This window comes from Poecilia mexicana, unplaced genomic scaffold (genome assembly GCF_051168715.1).
Source record: "Poecilia mexicana isolate PSO_F unplaced genomic scaffold, ASM5116871v1 scaffold_14, whole genome shotgun sequence".
Taxonomy (NCBI): Eukaryota; Metazoa; Chordata; class Actinopteri; order Cyprinodontiformes; family Poeciliidae; genus Poecilia; species Poecilia mexicana.
This window is the reverse complement of record NW_028263383.1, coordinates 15,122,031-15,144,766: the sequence shown is the minus strand read 5'-3', so window position 1 is coordinate 15,144,766 and position 22,736 is coordinate 15,122,031. Positions and strand designations below refer to the sequence as shown.

Below are 22,736 nucleotides of genomic sequence, written 5' to 3'. Positions count from 1 at the left end.
AAAAAAAACATTTAAATAAAAAAACTATTTGACCTATATTTAATATTATTTTATTTTTCTTGCCATCGTTCTGTTGAAAAGAATTTAAATGATTAGAATTAAAAGCTTTGATCACTTCACTTTTGATTAATTCTACATCAGTTGGCGATTTTCTTCTTTATGAGCAGATTAACTCTGCAAACTTTGTGAATCAGCATAAAACTCAGAGATTTTATTGATATTTTGTGACTGCGCTTGAATGCAGTAGAAGACGTTGAATGTCGCTATAAACTGGTAACTATCTCAATCACTCACAGTTCAGATGTGATAAAACAACGAGTGCTGATGATTACTACAGGACTAGAGTCGCTGTCCGATCTTCGCCCTTTCAAGCTCACTCCATAATATCATGGCTAAGTACATTATTTATATTTATTCCTAATCTCCTCCATTCTGTTCTTCTGCTGTTCTCAGCCCTTACAAGAGCCTGAAATAAAGGGATTCAGCTCAGGTTTAAGGAAGCATCTTTTCTGAATTACTGAAAAGAGCTGATACTTCTTTGCTGAATCTCTCTTTTCCTTCTGTTATTCCAGTGAAATAATGTAAAAATAAGGCGTACCCTCTCTTTTTTTTTCTATCTAATGTTATCAGACTCTTATGCAATGTGAGGAACCCTGGGCAGTTTTACTCCTGCTTCCACATGGAGCCGACCAGGCTGCAGTGTTCAAGGCCTCAAAGCTCAGACAGGACAGTTTGTGTGTGCGACACGATGCAACAGCTCAGGACTACGATGCAGATTTCTCAGAAACTACCCCAGTGCTTCAGGAGACTGGCAGGCAGAGATGAACAGGGCACAGGGAAATGTGATATGCTTTTAGTGAGAGCTGTGAAGTCTCGATGGAAATGTTCTGTAGCTTTAACAACGGCTTGAAAAGACGGAGGCTGCAGCTCCTACAAATCAGATAAATGAAATGTAGGGTTTTCCGCAGCATGCTGGGTATTTTTACCCTGCAAATTCACAAAAATGTGAAAAGAAAAAAGGAAATGTTTTTCACTTGACAAAAATCTGGCTTCCTCAGATTAATAGATCTAGCTTTAATAACGGATTAAAATCATTATTTAGCTGTGTCATTCATAAATTAGAGGTGTTCTGATGAAGCTCTTTTGTCAGATTATAAGTATCCTTAAGGAGGATTAAACATGCTTTTCAGTAAGCCCACATTTCTGTGTTTTAAATGTGAATGGAAAATAATTGTAATTAAAACAAATAAAGGCTTCAAAACACCTTACGTGTACATTATGTGTCTCAGTCATCTGAGTTAATGAAATAAACTTTTCAGAAATATTAAAATTCGTCAAATACGACTGTCTGTATGGTACCGTAAAAGTAGTCGTCCTCTCAACGATTTGTTTCTTTTTACTGTAATTTAGAGCATTAAATAAATCCTAGCCTGAGTCAACATATAACGACACAAAGTAGGCTAGAAGATCTCAAAAAGCAACCATGCACCATGCCCTGATTTAAAGAAATTAAAGAACAGAGGGAGAAGCAAACTTTCTGACATCTGTCCCTCTGGTTGCAAAGCGAGGTGCAGCCACAGTGAGAGCAGCTTCCCACAAACACAGGAAGCATGAAAACACAGGAAGCGTGAAAACAGGAAGCGTGAGTCGGTGCTGGACCTTTCCAGGAGTAAGTGATGGGAGCTCCGGCTCTGCTGAGAGATCCTCGTCTTAATGGCTCGGTTCATTAAATCGAAATTACTCTTTTTACTCTCAAACAGCTTCTCTGAATTTATGCTGCCGAAATTAATCTATTATTAATAACAACGCGAAAATGGGTTCTCAGATCAATTACTACTATAAAATAAACAGAGATATAATGTGAAATGTTGAATAGTCATATAGCTAATTATGCTAATCACTGATTGGAAAAATGCATATCGAAGTGCAGAAACCTCTCATGTGCTTGTGCAGGTTATTGTGTCCTGGTTATGATCTCCGTAGGAATGATTTTCAATATAACTACGAAACCTGGAAAAAGGAAAATTTTGAGTCCATTTAAACAGTTAAGCTGGACAAACGTCTGACTAGCTGTTAGCTTCCTCTCAAAGTCGTAGCAAACAGGCATGAAGTTTTAAAAGCCTTCAATAAAACCTCCTGCATCTTGGTCATAATATATTCAGTTACACTACCCCTCCTCCACCTGTTGCTGCCAGTCTGGTGGCAGCAACAGGTGCCACCAGACCAACAGGTCTGGTGGCACCTGTTGGTCTGGCCACCAGACCTGTGGCACCTGGTGGCCACAGGTCTGGCCACAGACATTGAACCATGAATGCTTAGGGTTCAAAAACTCTAAGCATTTTTGAACCGACTGCTTCAAAGTCGGTTGAAGCAGCCGACTTTTTGAAGTCGGCTGCTTCAAAAATGCTTAGGGTTGGAAAAACATTTTTAAAAATCCCAGACTGTAATCTACATAAGAGCTAACTATCAGTGTTTGATGCTCAGATTTCTGTTTCTTACAAAAATCAGCGTAAGATATTATAATTATTACTTTGCTTATAGCACATGTGTCAAACTCAAGGCCCGGGGGCCAAATCTGGCCCGCTGTAGCTTCTTGTGTGGCCCTCAAGACTCCAGGTGCCAAATTACATCAACCAGTCCTCCCAGTTTCCTGTGATTGTGGAAATTCATGTCAAAATCAACAGATTCCCACATTTCTTCTCGATAATACATAACTGAAAATTATCCAGAAAATTATGAGAAACATTGTGTTTATCTGACCACTAACCTGCAGGTGGCAGTATTTTGTACTTTTACGACCCACTGCCTCAGCCTTATTTGATGTCAAGTTATTAGCCTGTGAAGTTATTGTTCTGTGATCGATGTGACGGTCAGCAATGTCACATTTAACGTCACACATAAACGTCAATATTTTAAAATTCCTTGAGAATATTTCTAAATTAGCCCCACAAAATTTGTGAATTTATTGTTCCATCCCAAAAAAAAAATCACTAATCCTGGAGGGACTGGACGATGTGAAAAGATGTTTAATTTTAGGAACTACTAAAACTGCAAAGATTTGTTAATATTTAACAGTTGGTTGACGGGTTTTATCGACACATTCTGGCACGACCGGCCCTTTAAAAACATTCAGGATCTTGATTTGGCCCAAAACGAAAATGAGTCTGACATCCCTGGCTTTCAGTGACCGTTGCCGCCATTTTATTTTAAAAATAAAAAGTTGACCGCGTTACGTTTTGATGCTGTCATGCCAGAAAAACTCTTTGTGGCATCAATCTTATAAAGTCAGAATCTCATCCTGGGTTTCATGCCGTAGTGTTAGAATAGAAAACAGGAGGCAGTGTGGTGTGAAAACAGGAAATGGACGGCAACACAAAAATATAAACAAATGGCCAGAAACAGGAAATGGATGAGGAGATTGCTTTTCAGAATACTGCCCCATGGGAAAACTATGCAACCATTACGAGACAACTGAAGGAGAAGAAGAGGAAGAAGAAATTGACCGCAAGAGTAAGTATTTCTATAAGCCTTGAGATGTTATGCTCCTCATTTCCCCAAGGTCTGTAAAATCTTTAAAATGATACATGCCTTCATTTCTGCATAGTGAAAAAATCATAAGATTCCCATGAATTAATGGGAAAAAAAGAAAATCAGAAATATGCTGTCCTTGGTGCCAAACAGGTGGAATGAAATAAGTCTAAAAGATGCTTCCAATGTTTTTCTGCATATTAAACAAAGCAGCTTTTCTTTTTTTTTTTTTTTTTGCTTATTATTTATTCAGGCATATTGTGGGTCAGCCTAAGGACATGGCCTTCTGGATCCAACCAGGCTGGAGATGCAGAAACAAAACACCTCACATTAAACTTTAATGCAGGGAATGCTCCACAACTTCCAATAACACCGATTTTAAGACCCACGGGAGATACGATGGGATGGATTTTGTATGGAAATCGACTCGATGTTCTCCAGGTGAACATCGACCTTAGCGAGTCACAGCGTGAATATGAACCAAACCAATACTTTAATTAAAACCCAAACTGTTCAAAGCGGTAGCTTCTGAACCAATACATAGAAAATGGGATAAAATCAGCCAGACAGACTTTGTGAGGTTGGTTGATTTTGGTGTTTAAGTTATTCCAAACTCTCTGTCGAAAAAATACCCTCTGCTTCTCGGTAAATGAAGGCGATCGATATTTAACCTGTCAATATTTTTCCAGTTAGTCAGCTATTTTATCTAGCACGGCTCTCCCTGGGAACGACTTCTGTTCTCAGAACTGATTCATAAGTTTCTCAAGCCGGCACACCTGAGCCTCAGCATGATCAGATAAATTCATACAGTAGATTAAAATGACTCATAAAATCTGAATTTTGAGCTACATATTTGACTCAAGTGGATGATTAAAATCAATAATATTTCAGGTAAAGCTTAATTGGTTTACTATTCACTGAGAACTATGTTTAAAACGCCATGTAGTGGTTTACAAAATAGTTTTTCTGTTTGTAAAAAAATAGGAGTAGTTTAATTTTTTATCATTATTATTTACATCCACTGAATTACTGAAACCTGAGTAGATTATTCCAGACTGAACAAAAACTTTTTTCTTTTTCGGGTTTTCACAAATGAGTTTGCCTGAAACTGTATTTTTGCTCAGCAGCCATCACTCATTAGGCCTTGTTACATAAAACCTTTCTGAAACCTAAATGCTCCGTCACACTGCCTGCGTTTCCATGGTAAAAGAAGAGCCGCAGCTTTAAATAAACAACACTCCAGCATTTCCTTTTTGCATCTGACACTGCAGAATACCCGATTTGATCACCAGTTAAGGCAGGTTGTCACGCATTTGTTTGGCATGTCGGAAAATGTTGCAGGATGGCAGTAATGTGCCACTCATATGCGTAATGGAGTTTACTCAAGAGTCCTCTCCAGTGAGGGTAAGGCTCCCATTAGCCCTAACTGGTTTCTAATAGAGCGCTTTGGAGATGCTGTGAGTTTATTTCATGTCTATATAACCTTTATTTAACCTGTTTTCAACCAAAACGTTCAGAAAACATCAAAACATCAGGATATCACACAGCAGAAAACAGAAGAATATCATAAAGCAGAGAAAAAATTAGAAATGCAGCCATACTCAAACTGACTAGACATATTATAATACTGATAGTGTTTTAAAAGCAGGTACATTGGTCATGTTTCATGGTTTTTATCGAGTTGATAAAAGTCAATACTTTAGTGTTTTTTCAAGTTGTTCCAAACGTTGGTTTGACCTAATAATGAACGAACTCTTGGAACTGAAATGAAAGTATTGTTGGGAATATTGATGGAGGGGTTTTGGTAATAGTTTTATATATGAATTTGTACCAATTTATTCAGCTGTGTGAATGAAGTGATGGCCCAGTTTACACGAGATTCATGTCCTGAATGTACAACCAATAAATCTGAAGTTAATGCATGACGGCGTCACGTGAATACACAGCAAATTCAAAAGTGCTAGATTTCCAGTGTAAATGTTGCATGTTAAAAAAAACAGTGTTAATTCAACAACATGAAAAAACAGTTTTAATTGCTCTAGTGGCTTTTATTTGGTAGTACATTGACAAAAAAAGCGGATAATGAGAGAAGGGGAAGACTGGGAAGAGAACCCACGACAGCCGCATTGAAAACTAGAGTCTCCATATGTGGGTTGTGCTTAACTCCTGCACCACCACAGCACACCCTGCCAGTGGTTTTTTAAAACTCAGATTTCTATGTTAATATATATTTTACACCATTCTGTGTTGCATTAATATGTTCATATTGTTAACTTTTGACAAAATACACTAGTGTTGAGTAAGTCAACACTGATGTGTGTTTAATTTCAACTACTGTGAGTGTTGATTCAACTATATCACAAGTAACACTTTCTAAAGTGTAATTTCTACACCATCCAGAGTGGACCAATATATACATTATCAAAATGTTGAATTCAACTCTGTAGGAGTTGATGGAACACTTCCAAATTTGCTGTGTATCTTTGAGGAAAACCTTGACTTGGGATTAAGCTAGTTTTCGGACAAAACGGGGGTCCAAAAGGTAAGCTGTGCTCTAATAAAATGGCTAAATAATACATTTGTAACAGAAACGTCTTCAGCGGTTTAATCAGCTCATGTTAGCGGGCAAATACTGCCTCATGAACCTTCACATTTTTTATTATTTTTTATTTTTTTTATTTTAAGACCCAAACAGGAAGCTTCAAAAATAAACTACCATGCATGTACATAAACTCTTCTTTTTCTCTGTGAGGATCCGAGGCTTTGCAGCGAATCACTCTGCTCCCACTGGTATGACTCTCCCTGACATTAAACAGCGGGATGACGTGATCATTGGTGTTTAAAATAAAATATCTTGTGTTCTGCGACTGAACGTTCTCCCTGCGCCTTGTCAGACCCTGAGTGTATGTGTGTAGACAGAAATAGACAACCACCCACATATCATTAGGGAGATGCAGAGAGAGAGAGAGAGAGACGGGCTGTGACAGCGTAGGATTCTGAAGCGGGGCTGAAGAAAAAGAAAATATGGTGGTCACAGCTCAACACCTCGTGTTTCGTGCTGCATTCAGATGTAAGAAATGCGTTTCTGGGATTTGGTTTAGGAGTTTGCTGGGTCCCCCCCCCCCTGAAAGTTAGCGCTTATAATTTCCACAGCGAACTTCTCTGGTAATCTGAATTAGGATGTGAAGTGTGTGGGAGGGGTGTGGGCCATGTCGCTACACGCTCGTACTTTAATGGACTTAATGATGTAGAAGGAGTCCGCCCTCTTGTGGAGTGCTGGGGGAAAGGGAAAAAAAAATTAAATTTTGCTCGGCATTACAGGATATTTTGTGGAGCACTTTCAGCTTCCACCCTCTTACCTAACAGTTTCATGATTCATTGTGTGGGCTGAAACATTTGTTTTACCCGAATCTCTGCAATAAATCATGGACATAATCATCAAGTGTTTTGTGTGCTACTTAAAAAAAATAAAATAAAAAAAAGATTTCCTGACTGATGTTTATAAAGGAGCCGATTAAAACGTTTAAATGTCATCGGTGCATTGTTTTATTTGTTTGTTTCCTGTCTGTCTCCAGGAAGCTGCTGAATGTGAAGATAATCGATGACGAGGAATATGAGAAGAATAAGACGTTCACCATTGTGTTGGAGGAACCAGTGCTGCTGGAGGTGGGACAGAGGCACGGTGAGTCTCTTCAGTCATGAGTTTCTCCATGTTTAATGATGGAAGAGAGGGTGAGCTCGGTTCTCTGCCGCATGTTTTGGAGGGTCAGAAAGTAGCATTTTGGGCTCATGTGACCAGACTACCTTTCCCCACAAGGCTAGCTGTGTCTCTTTCATGGTTTGTGACACAGCTGGGAGTTTTTAATGCTTTCTTTCAACACTAGCTGTTTGTACGTAACTTCGGTGATGTTCCACTACAGTCGGAAACACACAATTTCGCACCTGCTATGTTTCCATTAAAAGAAGAAATGCGTTAAAAATCACGTTAACATGTTTGTTCACGCGACATCATTAAAAAAACATGGCGCGCCACCATCTTCCTACCACTTCCTGTCATCTTCTTCGTCATTTCCTCCAGTAGTAAGGTCCAGTTGTTGAACGCATGACACGTGTGATGTGACAGAAATGTTTCCATCGCAGTTTCATCGTAGCACAAAGAATTTATATTGAACAACAAGAGGGGTTTTTTTTAAATTGCAGTGTTGTTCACTGATGTTCTCTCAAACCTCTGAAACGTCACAGGATGCCTGGCTCTAGTTATAGGTACAATCAAAGTTTTTGCTTCTGCCGATCTGCGCAGGGGACACCAATGACAACAAAACGGCGGTGGGTCCAGAGGACGTGTCAAAGATGGGCTGCCCCGTCCTGGGAGAGCACACCAAGCTGGAGGTGGTCATTGAGGAATCCTACGAGTTCAAGGTAACTTAAAAGCCAGCAGTTCTGAGCCACTCTCCTCCTAAAACAAGATCTCTTGTTTACATCTTGCGCTGGCGGATAAACAGCATAGTTGACGCTGTTTTTACCTGGCTGTAATTCATTTGAAACATGAAGCTGCTAAGAATTATTCTGTAGACACGTCGTATTATTTGCGCTGAGAAAGTTAGAGTGCGAACAGTTTGCTGCTGGATATGTGTCTGTAAGTCCTTTCGTTATTTTGAATCAACACGATCTATCATTTACATCAGCAAGTAGAGGAATCTTTATTTCTGTCTCAGTTTTCTGGACAAGCTTGTCAAAGTTCTTGATGGAAAGCAGAGGCATTTTGAGGCTCTGATTTGGCTTGTAGGTGAGAAAATAAAGTAAATTAAAAAATACCACAGTCTTTAAATTTCAAGTTATGAGGGTAGAGAGCATAAAAGCTCTGTATGTTAAGAGACAAAACCTAGAGACCAAGAGTAATCTCCAAATGTTATAGCAGTGTTCATCAAATTACATAATTTCATCTTTTACAGCGACTGTCTAAACTCAGCCAAAGATCTGTGTTGGATTATGAAGCGTGTTCGTGTTGCAAACTAACGTCTCTACGCGGCACATGCAATTTTAATAGGAGTTATTATTGATAGAGAACGGATGTGATTTTACAACAAAAGCAAATAAAATCTACTGTAGGAAAAAGGCCTTTTCTGCAGGTTCAGACCTGAGAAGAAGACGCCTGTTTGTCCTCTGGTTTGTTCTGCTAATCCGATCTGAGACCCCCTGATTACATCACCATGACACCAGCCTTATTATTTCTCCCGTTCCTGCCACGGGACGCGGTGTGTTCGCAGAGTAAACTGATGCCTGCGTGTGAAACTGGCCGTTGTGTTCCTTTAAGACTATTTAAGAGCATTTAAGCTGCTACATGATACAGATCTGAGACTCCCGGCTCCCCACACTGGCTCTGTTTCCTGTGGGCATGAAGCCCAGCTCAACCCCACCTCCCTCCAAATCTGGTTCTGTGACTCACTGTGCACCGCTGTGGGATGAGAGACACCAGTAATTGTACCCTCGGTCACCTCATCAGTGTCTCCCGTGTCACTTCTTGCTAAGCCTGCGCCGATAATGTGTGTCTCACGGCTTCTTGTCTCTGTCTCCGTGTTCGTCTCCAGAGCACCGTGGACAAGCTGATCAAGAAGACCAACCTGGCGCTGGTGGTGGGCAGCAGCAGCTGGAGGGAGCAGTTTGTCAGCGCCGTCACCGTCAGCGCAGGTGAGCCACACGCACCTGAACGCTTAACATCTGCTCCTCCCGGCGAAGGCGGACCCGCGCGGTCCGGACCAAGTCCCGCCAGCCGCCTGTCGTGCTTCGCTCTCGTTAAAGCCCCAAAGACGAGAGTCTCGGTTTAAAGTTCTAACGCCCTTCGGCGATTCAGCGTTTATTTGCTGCATCTGTTTGAAGCTGACAGCTGATTAAAAATGCATTACGTGCTGAATTCCTGATGAGCCCCGCCGTAAAAGCGGCTCTGGACAGTTTATGCGACTCTCGGCGCTCTGCTCTTTCACAAAAAGCCATTTGTTTTGTGAAACTTTCAGATTCTCTCACACAAAATCAGTAAATCGACTTTCCCGACCCAGAAGTTTTCATTTTGTTTGTTCCAGCTTAAAGTCAGCAACGTTTCTTTGAAAACATGTAAAATAGTGAAAACGTACGGAAGTCCGTTCCTGCTGAGAATTTACCTCATTGTTGTCAAGAACACACATTTCGGCACGGCTCAGCAGCTTCCAAAATGAATTTTTTTTTATTTTCACCTTGTTTTACAGAGCTTTAATTTTATCAATTCAAAAAATCAAATCAAACCAATGCCTTATGCTGCTAAAATTTGAAAAATGATCTATAATAATCATAAGTTATTCCATTTGTAGTCGGAACTTAAGAACTCCTACCAATTGACAAAAACAGTTTAAACAGATTATTGTAGCAACACATACAAAAAAGATACAAGTTTGACCTCAAACCACTTTTATTAGCAATGAGAACTTGATCTGGTTACAGTTCAAACTTTAGGAAGTTACGGTAAAGCTTTCCTTAAAAGAGACACTGAAATCAGAAGTACAGCAGCCAATGGGTTGGTCTCTAGTTCATCAGAGCTCTCACAGTCATCACTTCAGAGTCATTAATGTCAGGGACATCACCGTCCTCTTGACAAGCTGTAGCCATAGCAACAGCACATGTAAGTTGATGTACGTGTAAAAAATGTTAGACGTCACAACAGTACCCACTACTAAATGGATACAAATCTTAACTTGGAGTCTGTTTGACAATAAAGCATCAATAATTTGTGGTAAGATGTGTTTACTGTAACTAATTCAGCTGGTAAAGGGGTCAATATGCATGTGAATTTAGTGGGACAATAAATCGGTTCGCTCTCGACTGATTTCCTTTTGGAAAATCGTCGAAAACAAAGTGAAGATTTCCAGGGCAGCCTTCCCATAAAACAGAAAGCGATGGTACAGCTAACTTTCAACACTGGTTCTGTGTAGTTCTGGTACTTTTTCTGCATATTTAAATTAGTCTAAAAGTCTGTAACTCAGAACAAAAAAGCATTTTAACAGAGAAAAGATGAGATGTGACGGTTCAAGATCAATTTTACATGAAGTTGGTCAATATTTTTTCTAAAAGACGCGAGACATGGTTACATTTAAATTTAATCATGGGGGGAATTTAAACAAAATACAAATACACGTCATTCTTAGAGGAAGTGAGCCATCAACCATAATAACTTTACAATGAAACTATGCTGGTGTCTTTAAAGCAGAATGAAGTCTAAGCTTGGCTGAATGTGTTGTATAATTACTCTGAGATCAAACAAATCCCATCGCTGCATTATTCTGTCTAGGAGACGTATTATTACAAATAGTTAGATTACTCACTTAACCTTCTTGAATATGAGGCTCTTGTCTTGATTTGGAAGATATCTCACATCTTTATCGTGCAATTCTGTTTGCAGCTGCATCTATTTCAAAGCAATATATGCTGCTTGTCCTTTGCACCTTCAGTCGTTGTTTCGATCTCAGTGGTAAAGACATCGATTCGTGAGTGAATTTATGTTTTTAAAATAACAATCAGATCAGGCCGGCTTGTTGGAGTTTTCCTGAACTGAGCGAATAACAAAACCTGCTGTAGCATAATCGTCTGCAATCAGGAGGATATTTTTACCACTTTATGTGTTTGAGATAATGATTTTAAAAAAAAGTAGACCTAACAAAACATTTTTTTCCCTTCGGCTATACTCTATTTTAAAACTGAACTATTATTATTATTATTATTATTATTATTATTATTATTATTATTATTATTATTATTATTATTATTATTATTATTATTATATAGGGAAGGCTCTCTGGTGGAGGGTTGACTCATGCTGTTTGCTTGAAGACAGGACGGTCTGAAGCCTGAAAATCATTCTTTCAAAGATGTTCTTTCACACCACAGGTCAGCAAATGCGTCTTTACTGCTGCGGTGAGGTATTAGACTCTTCAGTGCATGTTGATATTCACAGCAGCTCTGGAGGTTTGGACGCAGACCTGTCAAAACACAACCTCTTTCACAAAGTGTCAGAACTTCTCTACCATTTTGTTTTCTTTCAGATGATATTCTCTCCGTATAAGACCTAAAGGGAGGAAAGAAAGTGATATTATGTTAATTCTGCAGGGCAGATTTAAAACTGATCAGGGCGACAGAATCAATCACGGATTTTTCTCTCAGAAAAATCAGAGTTTGATGAGGATATTAGCAGGGAGGTGTAGTATGTCATTGTACAGATCTCCTAAAGATTTACTACCACTAGTAAATTCATTGCTTTTAAAGTTTCGCAGAGCTTTTGCTTAAAAGAGGATAACAGAGTAGTTTTATTGTGATGTATTTAGACATGTAGCTACTGAGGTTATACGACAGGACAGTATTTTTCATGAGAACGAGATGAGACCAGATTTTATCCATATTTTTGGTGGTTTTACAACTGCAATAAAGATTTTATTAATGAGTGAGAGTTGTAGACAGAAATCTAAATTGACTAAAAGTTTAATCAGTTTATTTTAAAATCAGCTTAACCCGCTGAAGCTGGTTCCTATTGGTTGCAAACTGAAGCAGATGCTAACTTCAGCATCGGTCCGCTGTTTTTCACAGTGCTGCTTGCAAATTGTTTGTTGTCGGTCACTCTGCCACAGAAACGAGAATCTGAAATTGTTGGAGCCCAGACAACGGGCTTCAAATCTGTCAGCACGACAGGTTTCCTCTCAAGTCTCGATGGTAATTACAATTCAGTCATAAAATAAACAGGTCCAATTCTTGTGCATGAACGGCCACAGTCGGATCCAAATTCAGTTGCACACATTCCTGTTCAGTCTGAACTAAAATGTAATTCGGTGTGATTAATTTTTCTTTGCCGACTGGTTAAAGTCGGATCCAGGACGCTCGACAGGTTGAGTTACCGACTTCGCCTCCTGCACAGACACACGGCAGCAGTGGAAATTAACGACTCGCTTCCAACCAGAACCGACCTCCAGCAGAACCGGACTTAATATGAGCCGCCATCTGCTGCTACTCAACATGTAGGGCAAGCCCAAGGTTTTTGCGGGACCCTGAGGGACTCCCTTTGACTTTGGGAAACTTTCCAACACCAAAGATCGACTGACAGCTCTGTGGTATATGTGGCTTAAATCAGGGGTCCCCAAACTGCGGCCCGCGGGCCGGATCCGGCCCGCCACGTCATTTGGTCCGGCCCCCTGAACAATGCCGGATCCGGCCCGCCTGCTCATACCAGAGAGCATTCAGTGTTTTTTTTCATATATTGTATTTTCTGGTTTATATGTGGATTTTTCTTCAACAACCAGGGGGCTTTTGAGCAAATGTGAAACTTACTTTCCCTCAATGGAATATATACTCGTCAGTCACCGTTTCACTCACGGTTTTTTCCATTTGCATTCTGGGTAAAAATCTATCTAAAAGCGCGAATGTGTCGTCGTGTCCCCCCCCCGCTCGACAGTTTCAAATACAGAACAACCCCCCCCCCCCTCGACAAGAATTTTTTTGTTTTTTTTACTGCAAAAACTAAGACCGGCCCCCGACCACAGAAAGGAACAGCTATGTGGCCCTCGCAGGAAAAAGTTTGGGGACCCCTGGCTTAAATTAAGAGAGTCAAACTCATTTTCATTCAAGATCGATAAAAGTATTGATAAAACTACAAACCGTGTCTCTGCGTTTGACTAATTCCTCTTGAAATTAAATTATATGAAATATGATTTCGCATTCATGTAGTCTGGTATTATACAGACAAAACTGTTGATTTAATTGATAAAATAATATTTAAAATGTGAATGTAAAGCTCTGGAAAAAAAATTAGGAGCTAACTGCAATGAATCCCATTGAGAACCTCCCGGTTATTCCACGAAACACAGATTTCCGACTTAAAATATCAGCTTTGTTGTTTCTAAATGAACATGAACTTATTTTCTTTGCATTGTTTGCGGTCTGAAAGCACTGCATCGTTTTCTTTATTTTGACCATTTTTATTTTCTGCGAATAAATACAAAATTTTAGCTTTGAATTTCAGAGACATGACGTCAGTAGTTCATAGAATAAAAGAACAAAGTTCATTCCACTCAAACATAAACCTATAAAGAGTGAAATCAGAGAAACTGATCATTTTGCATACACGCTTTGTGATAATTTTTTTGACTTTGTTCTAACTGTGTAGTTTTATAATATTAATTTAATAGTGGCTTAGCAACAGCTAGCTCCATATATGTCTGTAAAACATCTACTAACGAACAGAAAGGAAGGCTGTAGCTGTCTCCACAGGGTAATTATTGTGAACTTTACTTGTTTTAAAAACAACAACACAGATCCTGCTTGTGTGTGTGAACCATCAATCGGTATAATTGCCTTGACTGATGTCCTCGTGTCGCTAGCTTCCCCCCGGAGTACATTGGTGACTCCTGGGTCAAGTCAGGTCTGAATCCTCGTTAGCGCAACGGTGACATCTTGATAACGTTAAGTACAGCAGACAGACGCTTTACGCAGCGCGGGTTCCTTGGTGATGAACAAACCCCCACACAGCCCAGTGGCAACAGCAGAAGAAAGACGTGCTAATCGCCAGATATTCTTTCGGGCAGCTGCTGATTCCCTCTGCTTTTGCTTTTCGTTCATGTGCTCCCGCTAGGTGACGACGACGAAGAGGAGAGCGGGGAGGAGCGGCTGCCGTCCTGCTTTGACTACATCATGCACTTCCTGACGGTTTTCTGGAAAGTCCTCTTCGCCTTCGTCCCCCCGACCGAATACTGGAACGGCTGGGCCTGCTTCTTCGTCTCCATTTCCCTCATCGGCGTCCTGACGGCCGTGACGGGCGACTTGGCCTCGCACTTCGGATGCACCGTCGGCCTGAAGGACTCGGTCACCGCCGTGGTGTTTGTTGCCCTCGGCACCTCTGTTCCAGGTGGGCGTCCGTGCCGAGGAATCGACCTGCTCTGTAATCCCCCTGGGCTTTTCGCCTGTGGCGCAGAAGCAGCTGCTCGGGGGAGACTTACGTAACCTCTTGTTCTCCTGAGCTGTCAGAGGAATTATCTCCAAAGCTCTCACTTAGCACCTTAACAAGACGTAAACAAAGGAAAACACAGTTCTCACTTGTACGATCGGCTTGTATTACCACGTCGCCGTTTCCTCAATTTATTTTTTTCTTGTGTGTCTTTGAGGCACAACAAGAGTATCTATTAGCCTGACAGGTTTGAGTGCAGAACACAAGCATGCAAAATGGAAGACAGTTGATAGCTTTGTTTAGGGATGCACAACATGTTTATTCAGAGGTTTTGGTAGTCATGTTTAAAATGTGCCTTAATATACCTATATATATGTGGCTAAAACATTAATTCAGGAGATGCGTCTCGTTAAAATTAGCAGCTTTCTCATTTAAACACGTCCTTCAAATCAGGAATTGCGACTTCTCAGAAAAACGTAAAGAGGCTCGCTCTGATTCTCCGTCCTGCTTCTGCTACACGACACTAAAACATCCCACAAGAGGGTGCCGTTTCACTGCTACGTCTTTTCTCGTTTGAACGGGAACACGTTTTGCTTTTAACGAGACATAAACCTCGCAAAAAATGACAAAGTTTCCCCATGTAGACGAGTTTTGTATCTCGTAATTTCGCGAAATCGAGACAAAGAAGAACTGCCCTTGTTACAAACGAGGCGCCGCTCCTGAATTTGTTTCCTAACCCCGGCAGCTCGTGCGTTGCTTCACCCACTCCGCCTGCCACAGTTCGTTTAATGAAATTTGCATTGCTCGTATCTTCCCTGACACTCTGTCAGCGTGTCGCTTTTCTAAACGCTACGTCAAAAGTGTTTCTGCAAAGCTTTTGTATCTGCGTTGAGAGCCTAATCAGTGTGCTCTCTGTGTTCGTCTGTGTTCATATTTAATTAGGTTTATAAAAACTATTTTCCTTCAAATCAACTTTCAAGTCAAGTTTATTTATATACCACAATTAGCGTCTATAGGGCGGTTCAAAGTGCTTTACATCATAAAAACAACAATCACAAAGTATGAAACAGACGATAGGCAGTTTGTTTTGTCAAAAGTCGTCATCAGAATCATATTTATTGATCAATGTTCCAGTTACTATGAATCAAAGGCAGCTCTAAATAGGTGAAGGTTTTGGCCTTGGATTAAAGGAACTCAGTGTTTCGGCTGTTTTGCTGTGTTGAGCTACAGCAGTGATGCTTCCTGTCTTCCTGGTTTTAGCGAGAACTTGAGCAGCAGCGATCCGGGTCTGGATGTGTTTTAGGCAAATAGTGAAGAGACTACTGCGGTAACCAAAGCGACTAAAGATAAACGCGTGGATGACTTTTTCTAGATCTTGCTGAGACATTAGCTCTTTAATCAGACTCTGCCTTGAGTCCAGTTTGGCAGCCGATACTCACTCTGTGCTCGACCGGCATACAGACACAGATTGAACCGCCTCATTCCTGCAGGTAGAAGGGTCACTGCAGATCGAGAGTGAGTCTCTGTAAGCAATTACCGTTATCCCACAATGACAGATTTCTATCCTGATGAGAAAAGCCTCCCCAAGAATGACAATGCGCCCATCAATAGGCCACCGCAGTTCACAGACGGCTTTGATAAGTGTGATTAGAAAAAAATCAATGCCAGGAAAACTGGAGCTGCTCCAGTTGTGCAAGGTGACTCTGGGACCTTGCATTTGTCATCAGCCGTTTGCGTAGGTTTAAAGACCAACCCCGTTTCTCTCGTCCTCTCTTCCACAGACACATTTGCGAGTAAAGTGGCCGCCATCCAAGACCAGTACGCCGACGCCTCCATTGGGAACGTGACGGGCAGCAACGCGGTGAACGTTTTCCTGGGCATCGGGGTGGCGTGGACCATCGCCGCCGTTTTCTGGAACACCAAAGGTGAGACATTCAAGGTGAACCCGGGCTCGCTGGCCTTCTCCGTCACCCTCTTCACCATCATGGCGCTGGTGTGCGTGCTCGTGCTGCTCTACCGCAGGCGCCCCAGCGTTTCGGGCGGCGAGCTCGGGGGCCCACGGACAGCCAAGCTCATCACCTTCTTCTTCTTCATCTCCCTCTGGTTCATCTACATCCTGTTGTCCTCCTTGGAGGCGTACTGCCACGTGCCTGGCTTCTAAACGCAAGGCAAAAAATAAGAAAGTACAGACATGACTCCTCTTCTTGTTTTTACAGTTTTCTCACAAGATTTCTAACTATTTGTATCATCACTTATTATTGATATAGCACAAAATCTAGAAAATGATGCACTTAAGGACTTTGGGACTTTGTTACCGCTGATGACGCTGTGAAAGCTAGCTTTAGCCACTGAAGCTAAACTTTCTTTTCTTACACTAAAATACTTACTTCATATGACGTTTACAGAGCTGTGAAAATGTACTTACCCCCCGACAGATTTCTTCCGTTTTTCCTTTTTTATTTGGTCACATTTACGTGTTTTAGATCTTCAAATAATTTTTAATATCAAACCATGATAACAGGAGTAAAATAATTGGCACCATAAAGTAATAACTTAGTGATCCTTGGCAGCAAATTATGACCTACTCTCCTTTGCAGAATTTCTTACAAAATCAAGAACATTTGAGGGTTGATGGGCATTAAGAACCTAGTTTGGGTCATGCTCCAGGCTCTCAATCAGACTTAGGTCCAGCCTTTAACTAGGCCATTCTGAGATCTTAATTTTTGGTATTTTTTAACCATTTGTAGGTGTTCTTCCTGCTCTGCTTCAGATCATTGTCCCGTATAGCATCAGGATAACTCGTCCTGGTCCTAAAGCAGCAAACTCCCACATAGACTTCCATCCATTTAAAGTTTTCTTTTTTCTCTTATCAGTGCATAGAATATTCTCCCAAATGCCTTTTTTTTCTTTTTATTTTTGGTAAATTGGTATTTTGCACTCCATTTTGATGACAGTCTTTCTTAAAACCTCGTTGCACCTGTTGCGTGTGAGCCTTTTGGTTCAAAGGCATCTGAAAACATGATGCTGCAACTAAAAAGACGCTTCCACATCATCTTTTTACACATTCAGCTCCAAGCATAAACAATTTGATCACCATATTAACCTCCCTGCAATGGATTTTTGAATTTGTAGAGGAAAGTAGGGAAACCAAAAGTGAAACGTGAGCCATCACCTACTGATTTATTTGCCTTTTGATTACTTGACCACTTAGGGTTCCTAATAGAGCGCTGACGATTCATTCCCTGATGGTCGGTCTGTTCTTATATTGAAAAAAATAAATAAAACAAGATGGGGACGTCACAGAAAAGTAACACCGACAGTCATTACCCAATTAATCTGTACCATGCATGGACATTTCGCATCAAAAGCATCACGCAAACTTAAACCTGATCGTTTAAACGGATGCCCTTCTTCTCCTCACGTTTGAACCCACTTACCAGGTATTTTCAAAACGTAACAAGACAGGAAACAAACAGCGTTACTACAGCTTTAGTGGTAAATCATAACCACTGACCTTTACTGAGGCAATAGAAAGTCCCTTAAATGTGTTTGAGGATCTGAAACAAGTGTAAAAATAACAAAACAAAGAAGAAATCTGTGAGGTGCGCAAGACTTTTTCACTGTATATAATCAGCTTCGGTTCCACCAAGCCGCTCTTTTGCTTGACATCTGCAGCATTACTTGGTCTTTTTGTGTAACCTACCGATTCAGTTCGCTCAATCCCGACTCGGACATTCGAGATTCCTCGGTGGAGGATGAAAAATTAACGCTGGTGCATGGAGTGACGTTACGTAGAGCTTCGGTGCAATATGAAGGACTCGAGAAGGACAAGACGTGTTTGTGTAATCAATATTAACATTAACTATTCATTGTATATCATGTAAAGGATGACCACTGTGCGTGGGAGTTTCGTGAAAGACTCGATGTGTTTACTTTTGCACGTACTCAGATTCACGGTTTCTTCTTGGTAATCTGTTTTATAAAATGCCGTGTGTGGTTTTTTGGACCTGGCTGTTGAAGTGTTGGTGTATTTATTTATTTTTTTCTGTACATGTGAATCCCAGCTGTTTCATGCTCTCTCCACTGCCTGGTGCCCTTTCCTCACATAGCCTCCTCCATCGGTTTCAGACAGCCAAGTTTTTCCAAGAAATGACCCGTTTTTTAATTTTATTTTGTTTTGTTTTTTTACAACAATTGTGAAGTTGAAGCAAAGTGTTTGCTTTTAGATAGATTTATGAAGTTTACATATACGTGTGCGTGCGCGCGTGTGTGCGTGTGGTGTGTGTGTGTGTGTGTGTGTATACAGGTGAGCCTTTCTCTGGGATAATATTGTTTAAAGAATAGACTTCACAGATGGGACATGGGTGTTGTTCACATTAACAAAAAAAAACAAGAAAAGTGATAGTTTGTGTGTAGATTTGAAAAACTCTTCTTTTAACCTCCGTCTTGCTGACACTGGTACAACAAAAGCACAGCAGAAAGCAACGAGTGAAGCGATCGGCACAACTAGAAAGCACCAAAAGAGTTCATGATTTGACTTGAAAAATGTGTTATAAACAGGATGTGTGTACAGTATTACTTGAGAGTGTTACCGTCTTTTTTATTACTGTTATTATTATTATTATTATTTATTTAACCTGGAGTGTGCATAGCCATATTTATTGTTACTGTATTGCTGTAGAGCTATTTCTATTATCTATTTTACTTTTATTTATATGCACGTTTGATGTATAAAAAGTGGAAATAAATGTTGATGATTTATGGTCCCAGAAAGGTTTGTAGTGTTTGTATTACTTTTGTATGTAAAACACGGTTGGGTAACATTGACATCACCTTTATGCTCCCCAAAAGCAGCAGCAAAAATACAGGGAATGATGTGAAAGGGAGTAAAAAAGGATGTGGAATAATCCTCCGACTGCAGCTCTGTGTCTTAATAACTGTCTTTTTATGGCAGGCAAAAACATCCCTTAATTGCAAACACATTAACTTGCAAGCAAACCTCCTGGTGTGACAAAAAAGATTATTATTATTACTTGTGGGCGCATGCAATTTTCTGTTCATGGTCGAATTACCTTGTACTCTGCTCTATAACTCAAAGATGTTTGTTTTTTTTACCACCCTCCCCTTTTATAGACATGAAAAAATCCCTTTTAACTTGTCGCGCTTGCTGAACCGGATGAAGGTCTGGAAACTGAAGGATGTTTTAATTGGGATCATCTGAGGGCGTTCTTGTCCCGAAAATATGCAGCATATACTATAATTCAAACAAAATATTCAGTATTATTTATGAAAATTACCTCAGTTTTTACATGTAAATCGTTCCTTTATGTACAAATTTTTTTTTGTAAAAGGGCTAATTAGCTGAAATGCTAACATTTGAATGTGAAATGCCCAAACTTTACGATTCGTGGTGCTGCAGGTTCTTTAATCCTTCAGGGGGGATAAACAGACAAAGACTTACGAATGTTCAAACTCAAAATAAAATACATAATTTATTTTCGTTTTACCTGCTCAATGGTTTTTTTTTTTTTTTGATGAAATCTATCATTAAAGATCCAAAGGCTTCAGACTGTAAAGATAAAGGTAGTTTTATTTATATTGCACATTTTCAGCAACAAGGCAATACAAAGGGTTAAGCTTGGGGGTTTAATGTTGCCTTATTAAAAGAAAAAACAGACAATTTCCAAATTTTTCCTGTTTCCTATGTTGTTGGCCAAATTCTTATCATCTTGGACTTTTGGTCAGGGGCCAAGTAAAATCATTTCAAAGGCTACAAATGGCCCCCGGGCCACACTTTGGACACCCCTCCTCTAAGTTCTCTACTAAACTCATGTAAGTCTCAGATTATGGCTCTAAATTGAAGGCCTATATTTCTCCAAGTCCTTCTAAAAGCACTCGTCAAGGGTGGCCTTCTGTTTTCAGCTTCCTGGATACAGAAAGGAGGAGTTTTATTTTTTCAGACAGAGGAGACTGAAAATAAAGGTGCGTTTTCTTTTGGTGTCAGTTTATTTTCGGTCCCTCCAGCCGCACAGAGGCAGCCTGTCACTACTTAGATCGGTTTGTTTACACACCGTGCTTTACCAAAGTATTTACACCCCTTGAATGTTTCAAAATTAGAATAGTGTGAAAAAGTTAAATATTTTTTGCTGCTCATTTCAGGAAGTGAAGCTCATACTTGTGTAGATTCATGACGCATAAAGTGAAACATAAACTAATGCCTACAGAGGATGGAGACCCAGCATTCAGCCGGCCACAACATTACTGTAAACTGAAAAAGCCATTCAAGAAGGGTGGATCTAAAACTTGCAGGGTTTCTGGGCTTAGACAACCATGAGTGGATATCCCTTAAAAGTTGAGCGGAAGGAAAAAGTGTGACTTAAGACGATTGTCGAGCAATGTCTTTTCAGCGATTTGAGGGAGTTTCCCAAAGAGTGGGCTGAGGCAGAAGTAACGAATCCTGATGTTCCTGTTGAAAATATCCTGTTTTTTAGTCAATTTCACATAATAGTCAACTTTTCTGAGACACCGAATTTTGTTTTTTCATTATCTGTAAGCTGTTATCTTTAAATTTGCGAGCAATAAAAGCTTGAAATATTGATTTAAAAATGATATATCTTATAATTTTCATTTTCTGACATGAGGGACAAAAATACTGACCAAATCTTTCTGCGCTTTAGTCGTAGACTCGCATAAAGTGCAGGTGTCAAATGTTGTAATCCCTTCAATTAGCAGATTCGCACATCATTATTTTATCATGAGCAGCAGGTGCCAAGTCCCTCACAAATGGGATGTGAACTATTGTCTGGCTCATGCTGCTAAATTGCAAATGTGAAAGACTTCACTCATTAAAGTCGCAGCTGTGACTGGGGGCTGCTGAGATAAAGTGATTCCGGCGTTGGCAGGGGATTTATCGCGGGAGCATAATTGAGATTGCTTTTCTCTTTGGGGGAACTGTCCAACATGTGTTTTAGGAGATACAGGAGAAAAGAAATGCTAATATAAAATGCATTGTGGCTCTGGATGGATGAAGGTAACAATATGCTGCTGTACAGCCATTAAACGAAGCTAAGATTTATACTAAAATGTCAAACGCTGTGCAGTTTTTAGGGTAAAGATAAAATATGACCTTCCATTATAGACGCAGCGTGTCTCTACTGTCAGCCATTTTTAGCTGCTGGGAACAGCTAAAGCTGCTCTGACGGCTAAAATTAGACGATAACTCGTGGCTCCAGTCTTTTTTGTGATTTTTCACACAGTGAGGAAACGATTTCCTGGTCAGCGTGACATCCCTGCCAATCATCTCCTTTTCTTGTGACGAACGAAATAGGACACGGTCCTGCGAAAGATAACAAAGCCTCAAAGGAAACCATTACAGAGACGGCAAAAGAGTTGATTGCACGTCTTAAAAATAACTGGATGAGGAATAATTCAGTTTTACACAGCACCAATTCACAACACACGTTGTCTCAAGGCACTTTCGATTCAGACGTTTCAATTGATGCTGGCCATCAAACGGTACTTTCTATGTTGACGTTAAAAAATACAAATAAATGATCAGAAATGTATATGAAAGTATTTGTCAATTAAAAATCATGTCATTAATTAAGTTTTTTCTTTTTTATAATGAAAATGTGATTAAAATAAAACTCAAAAATGGCTGAAATGATAATTATTTTTAGATGGATCATTGAAAAGAAACCTGCTTGTCTATTTATGCTTAGAAAAATGCTAACTATACCACAGAGCAGGCCATTAGAAAGCAAAATAACTATAATTTAATTTTTTTTTAATTATAAGGTTTTCAGCTTATTTCATTTAAGTAAAATTCATTCTAAAAATCAAACAACATAGTTCCAAAAATATAATTGCACAGCGGTGCTTTAAAAGGTACAAGGACAATACAAAAATATTCCTACAAGCACTCAGATCACTGCTGGCTGGCAAGAAGAAACCAAAAGCTGAAGGAAAGAAGTCTTGTTTGCAGTTGGCAACAAGCTAGCGCCTGCAGCAAACATGGAGGAACTTTTTAAGCTACATGCCAAACAATATGGAAAACTAATTCATCACTTTTCTAGGTTAGGTTTTCCTGCAGGGATCTCAGATCGGGTTGGTGGTCCACCAAAAAACATGGATTTCCCACCCCTCCAAAAAACAAACAACATTTTCATTGCAACGACGAAGATCTAAACCTATTTAGTTAGAACGATCTGGCAAAAGTCATGACATAGATCCATTCGAGAATTTGGTTTGAAATCTG

The 22,736-nt window shown here is 40.0% G+C and overlaps 1 protein-coding gene across 1 annotated transcript; it reads left to right on the top strand.

The window, feature by feature from the left end:
• Positions 1 to 6,348: 6,348 nt before the first annotated feature.
• LOC106922637 (sodium/calcium exchanger 1-like) lies at positions 6,349 to 19,252 on the top strand. The gene is made up of 6 exons (XM_088012617.1): positions 6,349 to 6,353; positions 7,104 to 7,210; positions 7,829 to 7,947; positions 9,117 to 9,216; positions 14,168 to 14,440; positions 16,261 to 19,252. The coding sequence occupies exons 1-6, from the start codon at positions 6,349 to 6,351 to the stop codon at positions 16,638 to 16,640; spliced, it is 984 nt and encodes a 327-aa protein (XP_087868743.1). The 3' UTR covers positions 16,641 to 19,252.
• Positions 19,253 to 22,736: the final 3,484 nt, after the last annotated feature.

Coding starts and splice junctions, on each gene's coding strand:
- LOC106922637 (XM_088012617.1), top strand. Junction 7,211..7,828: donor GGAGGTGGGACAGAGGCACG/GTGAGTCTCTTC, acceptor CGATCTGCGCAG/GGGACACCAATGACAACAAA. Junction 14,441..16,260: donor CCTCGGCACCTCTGTTCCAG/GTGGGCGTCCGT, acceptor TCTCTTCCACAG/ACACATTTGCGAGTAAAGTG.